The sequence below is a fragment of the Falco punctatus genome, assembly GCF_963210335.1.
Source record: "Falco punctatus genome assembly, chromosome: 8".
Taxonomy (NCBI): Eukaryota; Metazoa; Chordata; class Aves; order Falconiformes; family Falconidae; genus Falco; species Falco punctatus.
In genome coordinates, this window is record NC_137588.1 from 52,478,986 (window position 1) to 52,498,937 (window position 19,952).

The following is a 19,952-nucleotide window of genomic DNA, read 5'->3' on the forward strand; positions in this document are numbered from 1 at the left end:
TAAGACAAAAGAAAACTTCTTCAATGCTCATTCTTACACAAGCTAAAAAAGTGACAGTTACATCCTTCTGAAAACATTTTCTTTCCGCTTCCATGAGTAATTTCCCTGGCCTCCCCTACATGTATGCAAAGTAATTGACCAGCTGCCTATTCTCTCACAAAATCAAACATAACCCAACTTGCAACAGGTCTGGCTATATGTCCTATCCACATAGGACACTTTTTGTCCCTGTCTTTGCCCTTTTATTATTTCATTAAACACAAATTTGAATACAAATTTACTCCAGATTTCAAAAGGAGAGTGAACCTGCTAGATATTTCTTTACCTGCAGCAGCACAGACTTCTTCAGCAACAAAAGAATTATTTAACATCTAATTGACACTCTGCAAACAACTATTATTAAACAAAAATACTCTGTGAAGAATCCTAAACAAATATATTGTCAGATATTTTAAACCAAAAGATAATAATGCGCAGAATCCTCCATTAAATAATAATATTTAGTACTTATAACTGGAAGTCTAATGTGTCAGCCAAATATCAGCTATTACTTGATCATTGTTTTTCTCAGGTGCCCTGACATTCTGTACCATTTCTTCTCCCAAAACACAGGTGACTAGCAGTAAACAGTAAATATGGTTTTCAGAGGTGCTGCTCAAATACTTCCAACTCGCATTTTCTGGTGCAAAAAAAATACAGTTGCTGTGCTCATCCCATAAGAAAATCAACCTAGATGTGATCTGATAAGAGACAACCAAACCTACAAGATGTTAAATAAACTAATGATGAGTTAAAAGGTATTTGAAAGACTTGGCTTACTTGGAAATTACCAGGAAAGATTTGTATAGTGTATTTTCTTGCTGTTCTCCTTATGACTTAAAATACATATTAATATTTTAAATTCATAGTTCTAACATTTTAAAATCATATTAAATACATTCCTGCCAAATATTTGACTTGTCTTGTTTATTTGTCACAAACATTCCAAGGGAGCTGTTTCACAAACAGCATTCTTAAAATAATTAAAGGAGACTGAACAGAAATTAATGGATCTAGATAACATATTTATAGAAAAAATAATTATATTTGTACCTTAATTTACAAACAAAGAAATGCAAGAAAAGACAGTAGTTGCATGGGTAAGAATAGAAGTCAGGCAATGCCAAAAGTAAGTTTGCACACACATCTTTTGTCTCTTAATACATATTTGTATAGATAGCATTTAAGTACCTGGTTGCATTTTTCAGTACCATATCACTCATTTTTCATACCTTTAGCCATACAAATGTCTCAATTATATTTTGAAACTCACTTATATATCAAATATTCATAAGATATATTGCATTACTTGAAATACAATTTCTGATCATTTAATTGCACTGCAATTTTACTTTGCCAGCTGGAATTATTGAGACTTAGAGCTACACAGCATTTGGCTTTTGACAAATTAACCATTCCTTCATTTTCATTTATTCCCTTAATATTTTTCAACAAAAATCTAAAAATCTCTCCCGTAGGTGTCCTGAAGTATTAAGAACTAGAGCTTAGAATGTGAATTCTTACACAATCTTAGTTACAAATAGCCCCTTTCATCCTAAAGAATACCTAAATGTCCATGCATAACACATAGAATTCACTAAATTAGACATTCCTGACTGGAATTCAGGAGCTAAGGAAGGAGGACATAGATCCTAAGAAGTTGGTTTATATTGCTTGAGATATAAAGCAACATCAAATCTTGCAGAACCTGTCATTTTTATAGATGAATCTCTGGGTGATCCTGAAGTATCCTAGTGATTCTAAGAAAATCATTATCATGGCTTTATGAGGACATGTTGGCAGGGGATTAAAGCCAAAAAGCAGCTTCTGAACTTTCATCTCAGATGGGAAAGTCACTGAAACCCAATTCTGTTCCAGAGCAGAACCTCACACATTTCAACTGCAACTTAAATACCTAAGGCTACTGCATTCATTTTAACTGGAAAAAACCCCACCCAAAACAAAACCCAACACACAAACCACACCACCACAGAAACAAAAATGCCCAAGTCATCAAGACTAATATCCTAACTCTTAGGAAAAGTACCAGGAGAACTTCAGTTGCTTATTTTACATTCCAAGTCAAAGACAGTACCTCCAGGACACTCCAAGGACTACTCCCTAATCCCTATTCTGGAACAGCTTCCTTGAAGGAATTATCTTCTTCATTCTTGGATAATTACTTTAAAGAGAGAGAGAGAGAGAGAGAGAGAAAAGTGAGTTTTGTTCTAGAGCAAATCTTCAGGTACAAAGAGAGCCATTCAAAGGAGGCCATGCAAGCTAAGGCCAAGTAACACACTGGTATTAGCAACGACAAGCCCTTACAACAAGTCCTGGAATTGTTTCTTCTGCACTGCAAAGTAAAAGAAGTCAGTCAGCAAGTAGAACTGGCACAACTGCAGAGCTCTCCACACTGACAGCTGTGGCACCAATAAGCATCAAGGCCACTTCTACAAGTGCTTGGGCAGCTTGAAAAGATTATGCCACAGCAGCAACAGTATCTGTGAAAAACAGTAACAGTTAACAACCGAACTATGAAAGTTGCAAGTTGCATGGCAAAGCCTCCCTAAGGAACGCCCTACTCAATCAGAACAGGGAATTGTTCTATAAAAGTTTCTGTGAGCAAGTCCTCTGCTACCTGAGCCACTACTCGGTGTAGGATGCTGATTTAGTACTGATTCAGGAAAAGGCTGTTACTGACTCAATTAGTAAATCACTTCAGTATTCTGTAGGGATCTCCTACTCAAATTCAGGTAAGGCCCTGTCCTGCTTGCCATGTCAGGACCGTATTTCAATGAGTAACTGACACCTACTGTGCCATAAACTTCACTGCAAAATACATAAATAAGGAATGAAAAAACTTACACTCAAAGTTTCCTCTTCAATCTACAATTGAAGGGGTAAAGATTTGGAGAATACAGAGCAGGTACTATTAACTAATTACTGGTCAAATGTCAAAGGAGGTGCTATCATCCAGATCATTAAGGAAGAAAGGAGCTGCAATCTAACAGCCACAGGGAAGATCTTTAAAAGATTGACAGTATAAATTGCTAAATTAACATGGGAGACAAAACTAAACAACCTCTCAGTTAAATGCTTTCAGAATTCATTGGTTTGCTGAAAGCCATGACTGTATCCCAGAGCAGTAAGTTATACCTAAAGGAATCTGAAGAACTACAGCAGAATTTCACAACTAAATGTCTACAGAAGACACAACTAAATGTCTGGCAAGACACAGTTGCTTTTCCACCCCGTATCAAACCTAGGGAGCTTCATTATTTAGACACTTCAAGAACACACATGACTTTCCTATAAATGAATCCTCTGGAAACTGAAAGCTATGTTTTTACTTCCAAAAATATGCAATTGTGAATGGACTTATGACCCAGGTCAAAAGCAGCAGCCAGACATGGTAGGAAGGAGCATATACCAGTATTCGTGACAAGTCAGAAAAACTTATATGTGTACATTGCAGAGAAGTCACAAATTAGAAACAACTGACCATATCCAAATATACAAAGACTTGCATCCCCACAGGAAAGAACACTGTATAGATTACTTGAAGTAAACTATTTCCATTTGATTTTTTTATACAGCCTTATATTTATGCTAAAACACTGTGAGACTCTGGCTAAAAGATCACCTAAAACTTGACTAATAATATATCCTACCCTGTTCACTACAAATCATAGACAGGGAGATCTTTAAACAGGCAGGAAGAAAGGAGAAGTTTTAACATCTGAAGAAACCAGTTTTCAGTTTTCCTAGACTTAAATTCAGTAACCCAAGCGTGCTGCTCTTGGCACTAACACAGTAATCCAAAGAGAACACACTAGCTACAGTTCTGCTTTTTGCAGAACACAGAAAATGTAAAACACATTCTTTTATAACAGGAAAATTAAACTTTCCTAAAACCATCAAGGAAAACTAATAAAAAATTGTTGAGGAAAAACACTTCCTCACAAGTCTGTTTAAAGAATGTATACAAGTAATTTGATTCCTGAATAGAGTCAGAAATTGCACTGTTTCATGCAAGCCCTGAAAACAAAAATGTTTTAGATACAAAATTATCCACAGAGCCTAAGGCCTTTATGCTTTCAAAAATACTTAGGCTTAGCACTCAAAATTAAGACAAAATTAAGCTAGATGCCTCAAAAGATTAAGCAGTCACTTACTGCCCAAACAAACACTTGTTAACATTTGTAGAACCTTCCTTACCTCTTTGGAATAAAGCAATACAGCTGATAATCACATCATGTTTAAACTCTGAAACTAGAGCACCCATATAGTCAAAAGGACAGATGGTCTCCTGAGATCACTTCGGAGCTAATTTAGTATCCCTTTCTGAACCACTGTCCTGAGAGTGATTCCTTTATCTGCTAACAGAGCTCCTAAACTGGCCATTCAATTTATGCACTAAATTATGTCATGTGAATACCTTCCTCTATACCTAAACCGCTATTGAAAATGAACTTTCTTAGGCATTTAGGTCCATGTTAACCAATTAGCATCTCCCAGACTGAATCCACCTGGGTCTATCAAAGCAGAGGAATGGAAGCAGTACTTCCCTGCTTGCCATGCTTGATGAAGATAAGGCCAGATGGGCTGCCAGCCTATCATGAGGTTTGTAGCTTCAGCAAGAAGGAACTGGCAGGAACACAAAGCAGCTCATGTGCTGACACAGTGGTGTCCTAGCCCAACAGCCTCTGGTACACTGATTCATCTATGGACCACAGTGCTACAAAGGGTGAATTGTCCTGACAACACTTTGAAAAGGATGCCCTGCAAATTCTGCTCTTGGATGCCTTAGTCACATTTTAGACTAATTTTGATTTACTGAGATTCCAAGATGCAAAATTGATTGATCTAGCTGGGCACTACAAAACTGTATCATGTAAATGAATGAATTCATTCCACACCCACAACTTTTAATACTGCAAATAAGTAACTGTGGAAGAGGACTAGTGTGTATGTGTGGGAAAAGGACTGGCACTTAATCTACTCGGAATTAGTTACAATCAATTAAGATAACCATTTAGTAACAACCATCACAGTTTGAAAGACACTATAGACCTAGTTTTCAGTGCATGATGAATTTATTTTTATATGTATTAAATAACGAAAGATCTTTGAATAAGAATATAATGTATGCGTGCAAAACTATAGGTAAGGTTTTAGATGCCAAAATATGAAACAATAATAGCATTGCATCTTCAAAGTTGTTTTATTTTATCTGAATAGAAAAATATGTGGAGATACAATATGGATACCACCAGTACCTACAGCTATACAAATTTCAGAAGATAGCAGAAACCAGCTTACAAGATAAAACAGGAAGCAGTTTTAAGCTCTCATTTCTTTAAAACCATAAAATAAGTGTGAGAGGTGAGCAGGGAGCTAATGCCAGTGCTTTGCCCCAAGGACTTGCTTACAGTTGCAATTATTTTTTTTTAAAACATCCCCAACTATAATAATTGATTTAAATCAATTATCCATATGTACATTAGGTAAAGCCCCAATCGTTGACTTCATCTCTTCTTCACAAAAAATTTATCATATAATTAAGTTTTCAAATTGCAGGGCAGATTTAATGATCATTCATAAACCTAACAAAACGAGTTCTACATTCATATGGCTACAAAAATCAGTTACTAAACATTACAGGAATGACACATTATTTTCTCCGCCCATATAAATTTTCTGTAATAAATCAATAATGAAGTTTCAAAAGAGCTTAAATGTAATTTAACCCTTACTTTGTTTGTTTATATTCTTCTGCAACACTTACAGACATTGGCTTTCATTGGTTACACGTTTTCTTTTTAAATAGGAAAGCCTTGAAAATTTCACAATAGCATATCATGCCTTGCAAACACTGAATAATAATGTTAAAATGGATTTATTAACACATCATAAAACTGTGGTCACTAAACCCTAACTTGTGGAGATTTTTGTGAGACCCTCAGACTTTCCTCAGGGTCACAAGAAATTGTTGTCACTATAGCAGTCACAGGAAGCTATTGCCACTATGATTCAGATTGACACAGAGAGAAAAGTATGCTTTTCAGTGTTGTTGCTGAAGTGCCAGCAAAGACTGGAGACATTAGAAGTATATAAAACACAATCCCTTTAATGTGTGGAGTCAAAGTCTCAGCAAGGCTGGTAGAACTTCAAATTGTAAACCTCTAATCTAAAATTCTTATGCCCTGGTCTAGATATTAGGAAAAATACCTACTAACGTACCAAGACCCTATAAACACCCCCTATAAATCTACACACCCGTTCAGAGCTTTCATATGCCTACTCTAAGACAGATCAGTTGCAGCATGAACAGGCATAGTAAACTTACACAGATCCAGCTAGCCTGGATACCAATAACACCACATATTCCAGCTACTAGGCAATTACCAGGGTACAGCCCATTCCAGAGACTGCTACCACAGTTCCGCTGCTATTCGTAGCTAAATTAGGTTTGAGAAAGCTGATATTTGTAAATATGCTGCAATCATGCACTCTGGCTTCACTGCAACCCTGATTATACTTGATTTATGTATATTGTTCCATTACAACCTTGCATCTTGTGTTGGTTCTTTCATCACAGTGCACTTTTATGGAACTTAGTGCCCAGAGAATGATGTTACCACTACACATCTTAAACTACACACACCCAGACCCAATGAATTTATTAATTGAAACACAGGCATGCTGTGACAATTCACAAAATTCAAGAGTTTCTTTAGGTGAGTGCAATAACACGTTTTGGTCATGACAGAACAAAACAAATCAGTATCACTAATACTGAACAGCACAGGCCTTTGAACAGTCAAGTCTGCCAGACCCGATCCTTACTGCATCCTGACTTCCACACACGGAAACAATTATTTCACCCATGTATAACCATACATACAGATAAAATCATATTTACTTCTTATAGGCATCATGCAGCCACATCGCATCTGTTCACTCACTCAACCCAAACTTATTACAACTTCTCCACCTATCCGGCCTACCAATATGCTGTTAACACATCTTCACAGAGCTTTGCTCTTTTCTTGCTTTGAAATTCATAACTTTTTTCCCTTCAATTCTATCAGTTCCTCTCTCAAATTCATATTTTCTTCTTTCTACTTCTGTCCTTTCTACCACTTGCTGAATGCACAGAGACTTGTTTTAATCTACAGAAAGTGTGTTAGTGCAATTTGTTCCATTAACTTAATCCATTTTATTTTGGCAGTTTCTAAAGGTTCCAGGATAGAAACAAGACCCCAGCTATGCCAATCACTATGCAAACCAGCCACAGAAAGACAAACCCTATCTTGAAGAGATTAAGGCTAGATTTAAAATAAACAGAAATTAAATGGTGATCATAGGAATTTGGGAGGGAAAAAAAATTATATAGCCAGCACTTTTTTGTTAAACTTACAAGTTTCACCCTGCATCTACATGCCTACTGTTGGTAAACTTCCATTTAAAGGTTACCTATTGGTATCATATTTCTGTTGGCCATTACACTAGTATATAAATGTCCTTATTTAGCCCTTGTTAAAAGCACATATAGCACCTTTCAACATGCAAATGATACTGCAAAAGAGCTGTTTACATTCTATTTTAAGACCCCCTAGTAGTTTAAACCACTTGGGTCAAGCACATAATCTCCTGTTATTGCAAAGAAACAATTCAGAGCATTAACAAGCCATACACCCAGATTTCTCTCCCATGCCCAGCATAAAGATTGCTGGGGACTCTAGTAGATGTAAAGATGACAGCATTTTAATGGTAATGGTCTGCCTGAGCAACACCTACAACAAGGTGGATTGCAGTAAGCATTAACCTCACTGATGTTTTACAAGAGGAAATCTTCCATTTTATGCCCATCCTCTATGTTAGTCTGAACTTAACATAACAAAAGGCCTGCTGAGCTGAGCTATTGGATCTCAATATCCCATCAGCTCAAGTGAGTAGCCTCTTTGTACTAGTTGCAATTTCTTGTAGTCTCAGAATTTACTGCCGCCCTTCTATGCCATGGCACAGCAGCACCAGAGAAATGAACTGTGGCTAACTGAACCGACCGGCTAGCACAATCAAAATCACTTAGTATCTACACAAGCCATGCTGTTTTATAGTAAGGACCATGACAGTTCAGGCTTTCCCTGCGTGAAAGCTGTCTGGCAATTTTGCAAACATTTATCTGAGTGCAAGTGTTTGTAAGCTTTTGGAATATAGTACTAGGTGTCCTGATTAAAAAAAAATTACAAAAAATAGTACAGAATATATGACAATACATATCCCTGTACCCTACGAGCCCTTCTAGCTAATGTGATGCCTTTTCCTCACATTAGTCTTGGGGTAAATAAATAGATTACTACTAGTGTTAAAACAGTAACAACAAAACCAGCATTCGAGCAGATGATCATACTTCTAATGTACAGAACAATCCTGTGCATGCGGAGTATGGTTTGGTCTACTGTTGAAATACAGCTGGAGTACCTCCAAGCACAGTGAAATTCTTTGCGTAGGAGAGCAGCGTAAAGACAGTTTTAGTGCTACGTATGAGCGATCTTCACTAATATGTTTCTTTAATCTAGCCTACTACTTGTCTGAATAAGGTAAAAGGTTTCTGGGAAACAAATGTTTATTTTCTGTATGTCATATGTTGTCATAATCACACGTAACAAAAATAATGAGAGGCAAGAACAGCAGAGTCCTCCTTCCACTTCTATGACTATTTCTTTTATACCAGGCTTCTTTGAGTTGAGAACTCTTTACGAATCATTTGCAACTTCGGTGAATCTTCGAGAGCCACTACTGCATTCTCCTTGGCAGAACATACAGGAAAACCTGTAATCTCAGATCTGAATTAGAACTGAAATCCTTCCACACGGATAGCTTTGAAATGAAGGTAACTCAGTAGCAACACAAATCTTCTCATTATTCTCCAGAATTCTGCCAAAGAACACATTGAGCCTTAGGGGCGCTCAGACAGCTGCCATCTTTCAAAGCATTATGGCCTCAGGATACAGAATACAGATCTTTTACAAATATGGTCTAACAAAATGACTTAGGAAGTAATATTAATGGTAGGTAGTTATGGAAAAGCTCACCAAATCTGATTCCTTTTAAGCCACAGATCACACGCTGTATCCATCTGCTGTTTCTCTGTGATACAGACTGACAAAGCTGCAAACATGGCTGGAAAAAAATACATTTGTAATTCAGTATCTACTGCTCCCTCCCCAATAAACCTATTCTATTCTACCCATCCACACTATCAAACCATTGATTTAACAGATGTAGTAATAAAACATACAAAAATTAAGCAGTTTAATCATTAGCAAATTCTTTTACCTATATTTCAAATATATTTGTCTCCAAGAAATGTGTCTAGCTGTTCTTCCTGATGTTCCCACATGTTCCTTACACACTTTACACCATCAATAATGCAAACATTATGCTCACCATGCAAAGTAAATCAGTATCAGATACAAAAGAAAGAGTCTTTATGTCTGTTAGGTAAGTTAAACAACTATGATCAGGACAGAGTAGGTTAATCATGCCTTTATTACTAAAAGCCCACAACTAGAATCTTGCAAGATCATGTCTTACTTGCATACTTATACATTACTTTTTTGGTGTTACAGAAGACTATTTATTCCATGTCCTCATTTAATATTATTAAAAAAAAATCATCTTTGCATTACTGTAGTACTTTAACTACATATAACTCACTTTTCCTACTATGAAGAGAAAAAAAAAAAGAAAAAAAAAAGGTGTGTGTAGTACCAGGCCTTAAATCTGATCAAGGTTTTTTTCCTCATACATCTTGCAAAAATTTCCTTACTTCTTCATGCCCATTATTTTTAAGTTTTCTACCTGACAACCCACAGTGTAGCTCCATTTTTATTCTAATCATATGGTTGATAGCAATTTTGAAGCCAGCCAATAAAAGTCCCTAACGTGAAAGAAAAAAATACTTTATTTTTAAAGAAAATCCGTAAGATTTGACTCTTCACTTCTCAGAAAATTTCATTTGTTGCGGCACAGTATAGCTCTGATAATAGCACTAGGAAGAGTAAACCCATTTGTGCTTTAACATCACTTTTGTCTTTCTGCCTCCAGTTGATCTACTTTTCTTACCCAGCCATCCTTCCAACAAATCCTTCCTTTCTACAAAGGGCTCGGGCTCCCAAAATGTAAAATCATACATGGACTGAAACCTTTCTTTTTTTCATTATTTTTTTCTTTAGGAAATTCCAGATTTCCTACCTGCGGGTAACAAATGCCCACACAGTAGCAACCGATTCAGTACATCTCCAGGGAAGAGGTTAACACTTTTCCTCCCAGCTCTGCGCTTTTCACCTTTATCCGCTGTACCAAATTCACACCACTTGTTTAACGTGTTGATTTACTTCACAAAGGACACCAGGCCCGCTGCCTCCCTCACGCTTTCCCTCTCTCTCACCACAGGTTTTCACCCACCCCCCTCCCCTCAGCGTGGGCCCCGCTCACCGCCACCGCACAGGGGCAGGTGGCGCCACAGACCAGTGCCCCCCCCCCCCCCCCGGCCTGCACACGCGCGGCGACGGGCGCGGTGCAGTAGCAGCCGGGAGGCAGAGACAGCCTCTCCCCCCCGGGGAAGCCGCTACAGGACAGACCGACCGACCGACCGACCGACCGACCGACCGACCGACCGACCGACCGACCGACCGACCGACCGACCCTGCCCCCCCGGCGCCACCCTCCTGCCCTCGCCATCTTCCTTCACGCCCTCTCCCGGCCGCCTGCCCGCAGCGCGCATGCCGGCCACCGCGCGGCTCCTGCCTCGCTCCCCCCTAACAGACGTTTGGCGCCGCCAATTACCGGCCTCCCACGGGAACGGCTCCTCCTGCCACCAATGAGATAGCGGAGCAGCCCTGGAGGCCCGGCCCCTCTAATCTCTAACGGCCTGTAAAGTGCTAAGCCACGCCCCTTCTTCCTCTTCCCGACTCTTCATTGAATGAAGTCCCCGCTGGCCAACGAGAAGTTCCCACTGGGCTTGACGGACTACTCCGCTCTCCAGTAGAAGCAGAAAATTGCACGGCGCCCGCCAATAGGCTGCCGGATGCGAGCCTAGGGGGCGGGCTCTCCCTCCCAGGCGGGCGGGGAAGGCCGTGGTTATCGATCCCGCTGCTGGAGGGAGGCGGCGGTGAAGCAGCAGAGAAAATGGCGGCCATGGCTGCGGAGGCGGCAGCAACTGCAGCGGTGCCGGGCGATGGGGGGGCTGGCGAAGCCGAGCCTGAGATGGAGCCTATCCCAGGCAGCGAGGCCGGTGCGGACCCTCTCCCTGCCGTCACCGAGGCCGTGGAGTCGGTGGTGCCTGATGGGGAGGAGGCCGACGGAGGGAAGGTTGTTCCCGGCGAGGCCGAGGAGCCGCCGCCTGTGCAGCTCGCCCGGAGCCCGGCCGGGACTCGGGAGCCGGAAGCCGAGAGGACGGAGAAGCTGCCGCCCTCCACCCCGGAGGAGGGCTCGCCCCTGGCCGAGCACCGCGGAGCGCCTAGCCCGGAGTCCGAGGAGGAGCCGCAGCCCTGCCCGCCGCCTGCTGGGCACCCTGAACTTCCCGAGGAGGAGCCGCAGCCCTGCCCGCCGGCTACTGGGGGCTCCGCGGAGCCGGAGCCCGGGGAGGAGCCGTCCCGGCCGGAGGAGGAGGAGCCGGATGCTGCTGATGCCGCCGCTGTCGAGCCCAAGTCCCCGGTGCCCGTGGCTCCGGCCGGAGAGGAGGCGGAGGCTCCGCTGCTGCCTGGCTCCGAGGTGCGGGTCACCCTGGATCACATCATCGAGGACGCCCTGGTGGTCTCGTTCCGGCTGGGAGAGAAGCTTTTTTCTGGGGTCCTCATGGACCTCTCTAAAAGGTGAGATTTCACGGGGGAGCCGTCCCGACACCCTCCCCCCTCGCCCCGGCGGCGGGGGCAGCGAGGGCGCCCTGCGCCTCTCCGGCCCTCGGGGAGGGGCCGGGGGGCGCGACGGCAGGGGCATCCCTTCCCCCCCCTCCCTTCCCCCCCTCCCCCCTTCGCCCGTGGGGCCGGAGCCGTGGGTCCGCCCGGGAGCGAGCGCCTCCTGCCCCCGCGACCTCCCCGGGGACCGGAGGCAGCCGCTCACGGGCAGCCGCCTCCTCGAGCCTTGTAGCGGGGGTGGAGGGAGCGCGGCGGGGCGGGCAGGCCCTCCGGGCCCCTCTCGCCCGCCCCCGGCCCCAGCGCGGCAGGGGGGAGCGGGCCCTACCCGGGGCCGGCAGCTGCCCGCCCGCCCGCCGGACGGTGCTGCCCCTAACGAAAGTACTGTCCCCTGGGAGTGAGAAAATGGGGGAGCCGGAGGGGGGCGAGCACGTGGGCACATCCTTTTGACTCGGCTGGGATGCACGTCGGGCCTCCAGCATCTCTGGCTGCCGCGGGGAAAGGACCTGAGCAGCAAACGCTAGCATTTATCCCGGGCTTTGTACAGACGTACAGACCCAGGGATCGCTTTTTCTCGTTGCCTTGTGTGTTACATTGCCTAGGTAACCTTATTTTTCAGAATAATGGTTTTCAAGCCACGCTATTACAGTCCTGAAGTAGTTCTTAGTACCTGATTGCTCCTTGTCTGCAGTAAATGAAGTTTAATGGTTCTTAGATAACCTTTTTTTTGGAGGGGTGAGGGACGACGACGACAGTTTCTTACCACAAAATAGCGTAAAGCCTTACCATACTGTGAGGCCTGGGGTTGCTCCTCTCATTGCCTTCCTGCAGCAAGGGGTTCTTGGGAGTCTGGAACTCACCAGTGGTGCTTATGTATCTTGTTAACCATCTGACTGCTATTTGCAGGTGAAAATACCTCCTCCTCTTACTGCTTGCTTTCTAGACATAAAAGGACTACACAAGTACATGAGAGAAAAGTGAAAATTGACTGGGGTTATTATTTAAAATAATTGGTATGCAAAAAATGCAGTGCTACTCCCCCCCCCCCCCTTAAGCTGCATGCGTGGTCATAGGCCTTTTATGACTCCCTTTTACATTACTAGTAGCTGTTTAATAACTTTCTGTAACAGCAACGTTCTCAATGCTTTCTAAAAGGAAAGCCATTAGGGACCAGCACTTTTGTCCTGAACCTAGCTTCGTCATTGGTTTTTGAAACAGCAGGCTTTTTCTGAAACCCAAGTTCTGGGTAATGTTATGGAATTAAGTTTTAAGTTTGTCAGTTGTTGTTGTTTGAAATGTTACCAGCTTGCCTTTTGAAGCCGCGTACTAAAATGTAATCTGCAAACTACTTGCTTCTAGTATGAAATATGAAATGTCTCAAAGCAGGCCAGGAGGCATTACAACTTCAGATGTAGTGCTAGGTAACATAGATTCTTTTATAGGTCTGAAGTTGTAATAGCAAAATCAAAAATCACATTGTTTCCCTGGTTAGCAGGGTGACAAACATGCTTCTGTACTTTTAGGGTGTGTATAGGTGTGAAGAAGGAAGATGCCAGCTTCTCCCTTGCTCCTGAAAAGTCATATCATACTAAGCACTCATTGACCCCAAACATCCCCTTGTTTGCCCGAGGTTTTCTTGTACAAGAAAGATCCTGATGCAGCCAGACCTACTGCAGCACTTTGCAGTAAAGGTCATCTGTAGCAGGCAAACTGCTGCTTTTCTGTTGTGCCTTCAGTGGAAGCAGGCATCTCGGTTTCCCCTGTTTTTAAGCACAGGCCCTGGGGCAAGTCTTCACAGTAAGAACTGTGAAGAAGTGATAGATGAAGGCTTCTGCTATTACTCCTAGATTCTCTTATGCAGTGGAGCCACTTACTTCTTTCTCTCCATTCATAATGATCTTGGACTTCCTTCAGAGGTGCTTCTTACATGAGATTCCAGAAGATGAATTTTAAATTCTGAAAGCCAAGTTCTTCAGAGTGCGTGGACAGGAATTGAGTTTCTAGACATAAGGTCTGTAATACTTGGCTGGTGACAAGTAAATACTTGTAGATGAATAGGAGTCTGTTCAGATATCTCAGAGCAGGAAATGCAGTGGTAAATGAACTCTAGGAATAGTCCAAGAACTTACTACCTGTAAGAAATTGAAGCATTATCAGAAAACAGGTGTTACATGAATACCTAAGACTTAAATTTTATTTTAGACTTTATGACTTTGGTTGGAAGTGACTGAATGATAGTATTGGGTATCAGCTTTTCTTTATATGTTTGTTTTGTGTAGCAGCATGTGAACTTGTAGAGCATCAACATTTTTATTTAATTTCTTTCTGCATCTAGTGTATCTAGAGGCAGGCCTAGAATTCTTGTAACAAGTTTTTCCACTGAACAAAAAAAAAGGAGGGGTACGGTTGTATCAAACCCATGTACATTTCAGCCTGCATTTACATGAAAACACTGAGATTTCTAGTATGGAAGATAGTGGAGACAGGTGGTTACTGAAAACTATCTCATTCAAGTGCATTCAAGATTCATGCAATCTTATAAACTTTCCTAATGAAGGGGGATCAATATCTTAAACGTGCCAGTTCTTACCTAACAAAAGTGAAGTTTTGTATTGGCATTTACTCATTCAATAGCTTCAGAAAGCAGCTGATGCGTTTACTGCATGTGTTAATACTGTTTTCATCATATACTTGGAAGAAAATAATTCCTAGTCCTTTCTGCTTTCCCTTCAGGGCTGTGAGGGGGTGCTACTTCTGTACAGTACGAAGAAGACTCTTTTAATCAATGTTTTAAAAACCTGTCCAATGAACTCTTTTAGCCTTCTCAAGTCATGTTCTGAATTACTTGATCTTCAAGGTGAAAGAAAAGCAAAAATGTTCCCCATATATTTCTGGTTTTAAAGTTTTTTTTTTTTGGTTTGTTTTGGGTTTTTTCTTTTTTCTTCATTCTGTTTCCTTTGTTGAAATGATGCACTGACTTTGCATTTTATTCTTGTGGACTTTGATATGAAGTCAGTGGTGTTTGTATTAAAGGTCTGATTTCTTCTCCTACCCTACCCCCTGTAAATAGGATGTCCATTTAGGAGTTGATAACACAAGCACCTCAGTGTTCAGTGGACTTTATTACTACATTTATTTGAGGTAAGGAAGTATTTTCTCTGTTTTAATGGCAGTCTTGTGTACCTGTCAGCTGAACAGGAAGTTTTGAAAATCAGCAGAGAATGGGAGCCCATGTCTACTGAGTTCAAAAAAAATTTCTTACGCAGTAAATAATCATCTAAAGAGGCACGTATCCCCACTTCTGTTGCTCTAAAGGCTTGTTGTATTAACTAGAAATGTGATCTTACTGGCAACAGTAGTAATAACCTTTTACGTGCCTTATTGTATGTTAGGATAAAGTTCTGATGTGAGGAGTTCTGGGCATAGCTGATGGAGTGGTGCTGAGGAGAGGCAGGATGTGCAGGCAGCCATCAGGCAGGCAGCAATCCTGTCCTGTTGTGTCAGAGCGGATAGCAGAATGCTTCATGCACGACTGTAGTTAATATCCCATGCCTTTGTACAAGTTGTCATTGAAAACTACTTGTTAGGTATGGGGCTTAAATAAGGCTTGTGAGCTTGCCCGTGTCCTGCATTTGCCTAACACCGTGTTTGCTCAGGGTGTGTGAGATGTGAATGCCACCTGCTGGCTCCGAATTAGTGTAAATCTTGCTCTGCACCTGGAGGAAGGAAATACCTGATGAGCATAGCATTTGTAAACCTTAAAATGTAGGATTAATAAGTCCTAGTTTTTAGTTTGCTCTTCTGGAGAGAGGATAATTATTTCTGCATTTTTTCCCCCTTCCCAAAGATTAAGGACACAAGGGGGATTAAATTTATGTTCTGTTGTTTTGCCAACATTCAGGACTTGGACTTTCTATTGCTTTCTCATTTGACTAAAATTTTCCTTCTAATCCTACAGATGTGATGGACACGTGCCTTCCTATTGTCTTTTTCTCTAAGCTATTTCCCTTTCCACTTGTGTGTGACAATAGCTTTTGAGGGGAAAGGGGAGAGCAAAAAGTTGTTTTCTGATCTTAGATACCCAAAAGATGCCCAGTACATTGCTAGTAGACAGGTGTTTGAAATTATATCTTGGGATTTGGTTGTGGAAGAGGAGGAAAGACTTCCTGCAGCATTATATGATGAAAATAAACTCTTACAGACAGCTTCAAGTTCTTATAATTCTAGCAGCAGTTTTCAGTTATGGCTTGCTTTCTTGGCGACTCTTGAATCCTATATTTTTCCTGATTTATTCATGGACCTTTCTACTCAAAAAGAATAAGGGTAAATAATGGACTGTTGCATCCATTCTCTAGTTTGTGTTATCTTAATCTGCAAAACATCTGTTAGTTTTGTAAATCATTTGTATTTAACACTTCTTGAAAGTTGCAGTCTATGTACGCTTTCATTTTGTTGGTATAAACTCCACAGGGTGAATCTAGTGTGTTGTAACCATATACACCAAGAATGATGCAGGGGGGAAGGTACACCCAAGTTGAGAAATTTAAGATGCATGATGCGAGAAGGAAAATAGCAGAAGTTTTGAGAAAATGTGTCACGTTTCTCCTGCCTTTTAAGTTCTCTTTTACTAATAACTTCATTTAATAAGCAGGGACAACATTTGGTTGTCCTTGTCTGCAGAATGTTTAGATTCTAAGTACTGATGTTCAGTGATACACATTATCAACAGTAAAGAAATATCTGTTACTCAGGGTTGTGTTTTGGTGTGATATTTATTTTTTTTTAACTTGCACTCAGTGTGCAAGGTGTTCCTACAGTTCATCACCTATTCTCTTTTGTGGTTTTTCTCAGATGTGTAAAGGAGCTTGGTGAAATTCTAGCATTTAAGTAACAACCATTTGTTTGTTTTTTGATATTTGCTTTATCCCCAGAACACTGGAACCATAGGTGTGATGTCTGTGTGTGTGTGTTTAAGAGAGTAAATTACTACAGGTACTTTGCTTGTGATTGACAGAGGTTATATATTGAATGACATAGTGTCAAATGTAGCCTTACTTAGAGGACAGGGTTGGATCAGAAGTTGTCGTGATATTGCTCTCATCCTAAAATTTTTTTATGATTTTGTAATGTTTGTATGAAAATAGTTTGTCTTGTGTCTCTACATTCAAACCTTTGAGTGTTATTTGCGGTCACTTATCAAATGTTTCTTGAAAGGCTTACTCATTCCCAGGTTTCCACTTGGAAAGTGAAAATCTCTGACAAAACTGGACTAGCTTTTAGGGGTTTGCTGAAATGGGTATAAGGCATGTTAAAGCTGCTGTTTATACTGAAAACATTCGTCAGTCTGCTTCTGATTTTGAGCCAGTACAAGGAGTGTGACTTCCCTTTCTCAAACTGGTAAACCCTAATCTTGCTGGTAAATAGGGCGCCTGTGGATTGTGCCTCAAACTTTCCTGAAGCAGCTGTAGTCTACTACTGTTCTTTGTCAGACTGTGATACAACAGATGATGGTTAAATTGTCCTTTCTTCTTACAGTATCCTTTTCTGTCTTCCAACAGCATGGATTACCGTTGCTTTATCAGAGTAGCTTGACTTGACTTGGCTTGAAGTGTTGAAAGACAGGGTCGAGGTGAAATTTTCAGTATGCTTTAAATAATTTCTTTTCTTTACTGTTATGGGACTGATGGATCTTGTCCATCTTGGTGTGGAATTGGCTTAAAGTTCATCCATTAATAAACAGTATCATTCTTTTCCATGTGTCTTGGGTCTGACTGGTATGTGGATGATCTTGAAGTCCATATTCAAGGCATTTTACTTTAATCATAAAGTTTTGCAGTTGTGTAACACTTCCAAATATATTGGCAAAGCATCTACTTTAAAATGCAATTGACACTTGAAACTAATAATACCAACAGATGTAAAAATTAAAAGATAATTGTAATTTCAGCTTAAACAGACTTTCAGTTTTATAAGCATGCCAGTAGAATTGGTAGTCAGCAGGAAGCCTAAACTTAAAGCATTCTATCTTTTAAAGTTTGCTTTTATATCCTTGATGGAACTCAAAGTTGCAGAAAACTGAAGGAAATTCTGCAAATTCACTTGTAAATCCTTTCCAATGAAAAGGTGAGGGGTACCTTCCCACTTCTGTTATTAGGGGGACCACCTGTATACTCTTCAGGCTTATCAACTTTGAGATTCTTCTGTCTCTACAGTGGGTAATTCTTCAAAGTCTGCATCAGCATCCTGGCTACATAAACTTCTGTGATTCAGTTTCCTGGGAGTTGGAAGTCTTTCAGAGGGCTTCTGACTTGGTGGAGCGGTGTCCTGTAAGCTAATACAACGTTTGGTATATTTGCATGTTGTTTGGTATCCATTAGTTGGTTTCCACTTGGGTAATGATTGCAGTAGTAGATTCAGGTTGACAGTGGTTACAAATTAAAAATCACTGCTGCCCGGGGTATTCTAACCAGTTCTCTTAAGGTATTCTTTCAAACTCAATTCTATGTATACTCTGCCCTTGTCTTTCCTCTGTCTTGAAAGTGTCCCAGAAACAAGAGCTTGGATTTCAGGCAAGTGTACCTCTTTGAAAAACACCAAGCATAACATTGATTTGTAAAAGTCTTTGAGTAGTAAGCTTCTTATATTTCACTTAGATGTGGATTGTCACGTGTTACTTAATTTGAACTGTCATATATTTAACCAGATTTTTCTTGGTGCCGAGTTTGTGATGGAGAGACAACATCTATTCTTGATGATGTGTTATTTCCAAAGAGTTACCTATGCTGCAGTCCTGTGCCATGTTTTTAGAGCTCTAAGTGAAATAAGCATTTTCTAGTCTGCTTAGCTCAGGAGGTGAGTAAACCGTTCAGTTGATAGTTTGGCTTCTTTGGATGCTTTTTTCAGTAAGGTGCCTACCACTTTAAAGCAATATGTTCCATATTGCGCTTTATCATACCAAGTTAATCGTATATTAAAAATAGGTTATTGCATAATCTGTTTTAAATACATGTACTTTATGTTCAAATAGCTATGATCTAAATGTGTTTTATATTGAATATTACAATTTAAAACCTCAGTTTAGATACATGCATGAAATATATATACTTAGCTCTACATTATTTCAACATATTATTATAGTCTTTGAACTTATATCTATGCAATAAAAATTGCTTCAGTTCTTGCTGGTTTTGGCTTTTGCAAAACACGAAGGATACTGAGTACAAGAGCAAAGCATAGAAAGGTAATCAGAGATTACTGTTGTCTGACATGGTAGTGAAGATGAGTTTTGATCATAGTCATTTACAACAGACTTTATTTAACGCTTACCACAACACTGGAAGTTATCGTGCTTTGTTGACTTTAATTCAGTGTGTTTGTAGACAGATGTGAAATGCTTCTGAAGCAGTTCAGTGGGTTCTCTCCTTCGACTGCTCTTTGCAGAGCAAGGTGCTTTTTCACTTTTGTTTCTTTTAATGGAGAAGCAAAAGTTAAGAGACATTGGGGCCTCAAGATGAGAGCTTAAGACTTTACATGGTAGTAATGTGAAAACACTTTGCCCCAGGATGTATTGTTTAGATGTTTATGTATGTACAGTTACAAATTTAAATGGGATTTTTTCCCTCTCTCATGTTTATTTTTTTAAAAATACTTTTAACTGTACTGTGTTTTTGCATACAAATTGAGTAGTAATATGTATTCATTGTAGTAATTCTGCTATAGAATTTTGATTTGAAAAAAGTGGGTTTACTTTGCTTGCTTAAAACAATACAGATTTATGTTACTAATATGTAAACTTAAGTGATAGACTTCTAGGTTTGATACCCAAACTAGCTTTTACATAACAGGTAACTAGTATTTTTCATAGTTCATTAACTTGCAGTTGACAAATGGAAATAAACCCTGACTTTTAAATCATATTTTTGTCTCTGCGTACCCTAGCCAATTGAAAGCTTTTCTCAGTCTAAAGATTACTGGACTGCCAGAATTGAT

General features: G+C 40.6%; 2 protein-coding genes across 25 annotated transcripts in view; one reads left to right on the forward strand and one right to left on the reverse strand.

The window, feature by feature from the left end:
- FABP6 (fatty acid binding protein 6) overlaps positions 1-10,994 on the reverse strand; it is a 47,072-nt gene extending 36,078 nt beyond the window's left edge. For 3 of the 12 annotated variants that reach the window (XM_080398122.1, XM_080398126.1, XM_080398125.1), the window contains exons 1-2: positions 10,303-10,994; positions 9,141-9,228 (exon numbers count right to left, since the gene is read on the reverse strand). The gene's annotated coding sequence lies outside the window, so the exon portion shown is untranslated. Of the gene's footprint in view, positions 1-2,134; positions 2,222-9,140 lie in introns of all 12 variants that reach the window. The other 9 variants (XM_080398114.1, XM_080398120.1, XM_080398119.1 and 6 more) reach the window with 5 other exon arrangements.
- Positions 10,995-11,003: 9 nt separating this feature from the next.
- PWWP2A (PWWP domain containing 2A) overlaps positions 11,004-19,952 on the forward strand; it is a 43,927-nt gene continuing 34,978 nt past the window's right edge. For 5 of the 13 annotated variants that reach the window (XM_080398063.1, XM_080398069.1, XM_080398070.1 and 2 more), the window contains exon 1: positions 11,119-11,924. In XM_080398063.1, coding sequence (XP_080254189.1) covers positions 11,239-11,924 — 686 coding nt within the window. In that variant the 5' untranslated portion in view covers positions 11,119-11,238. Of the gene's footprint in view, positions 11,925-19,952 lie in introns of all 13 variants that reach the window. The other 8 variants (XM_080398073.1, XM_080398074.1, XM_080398064.1 and 5 more) reach the window with 3 other exon arrangements.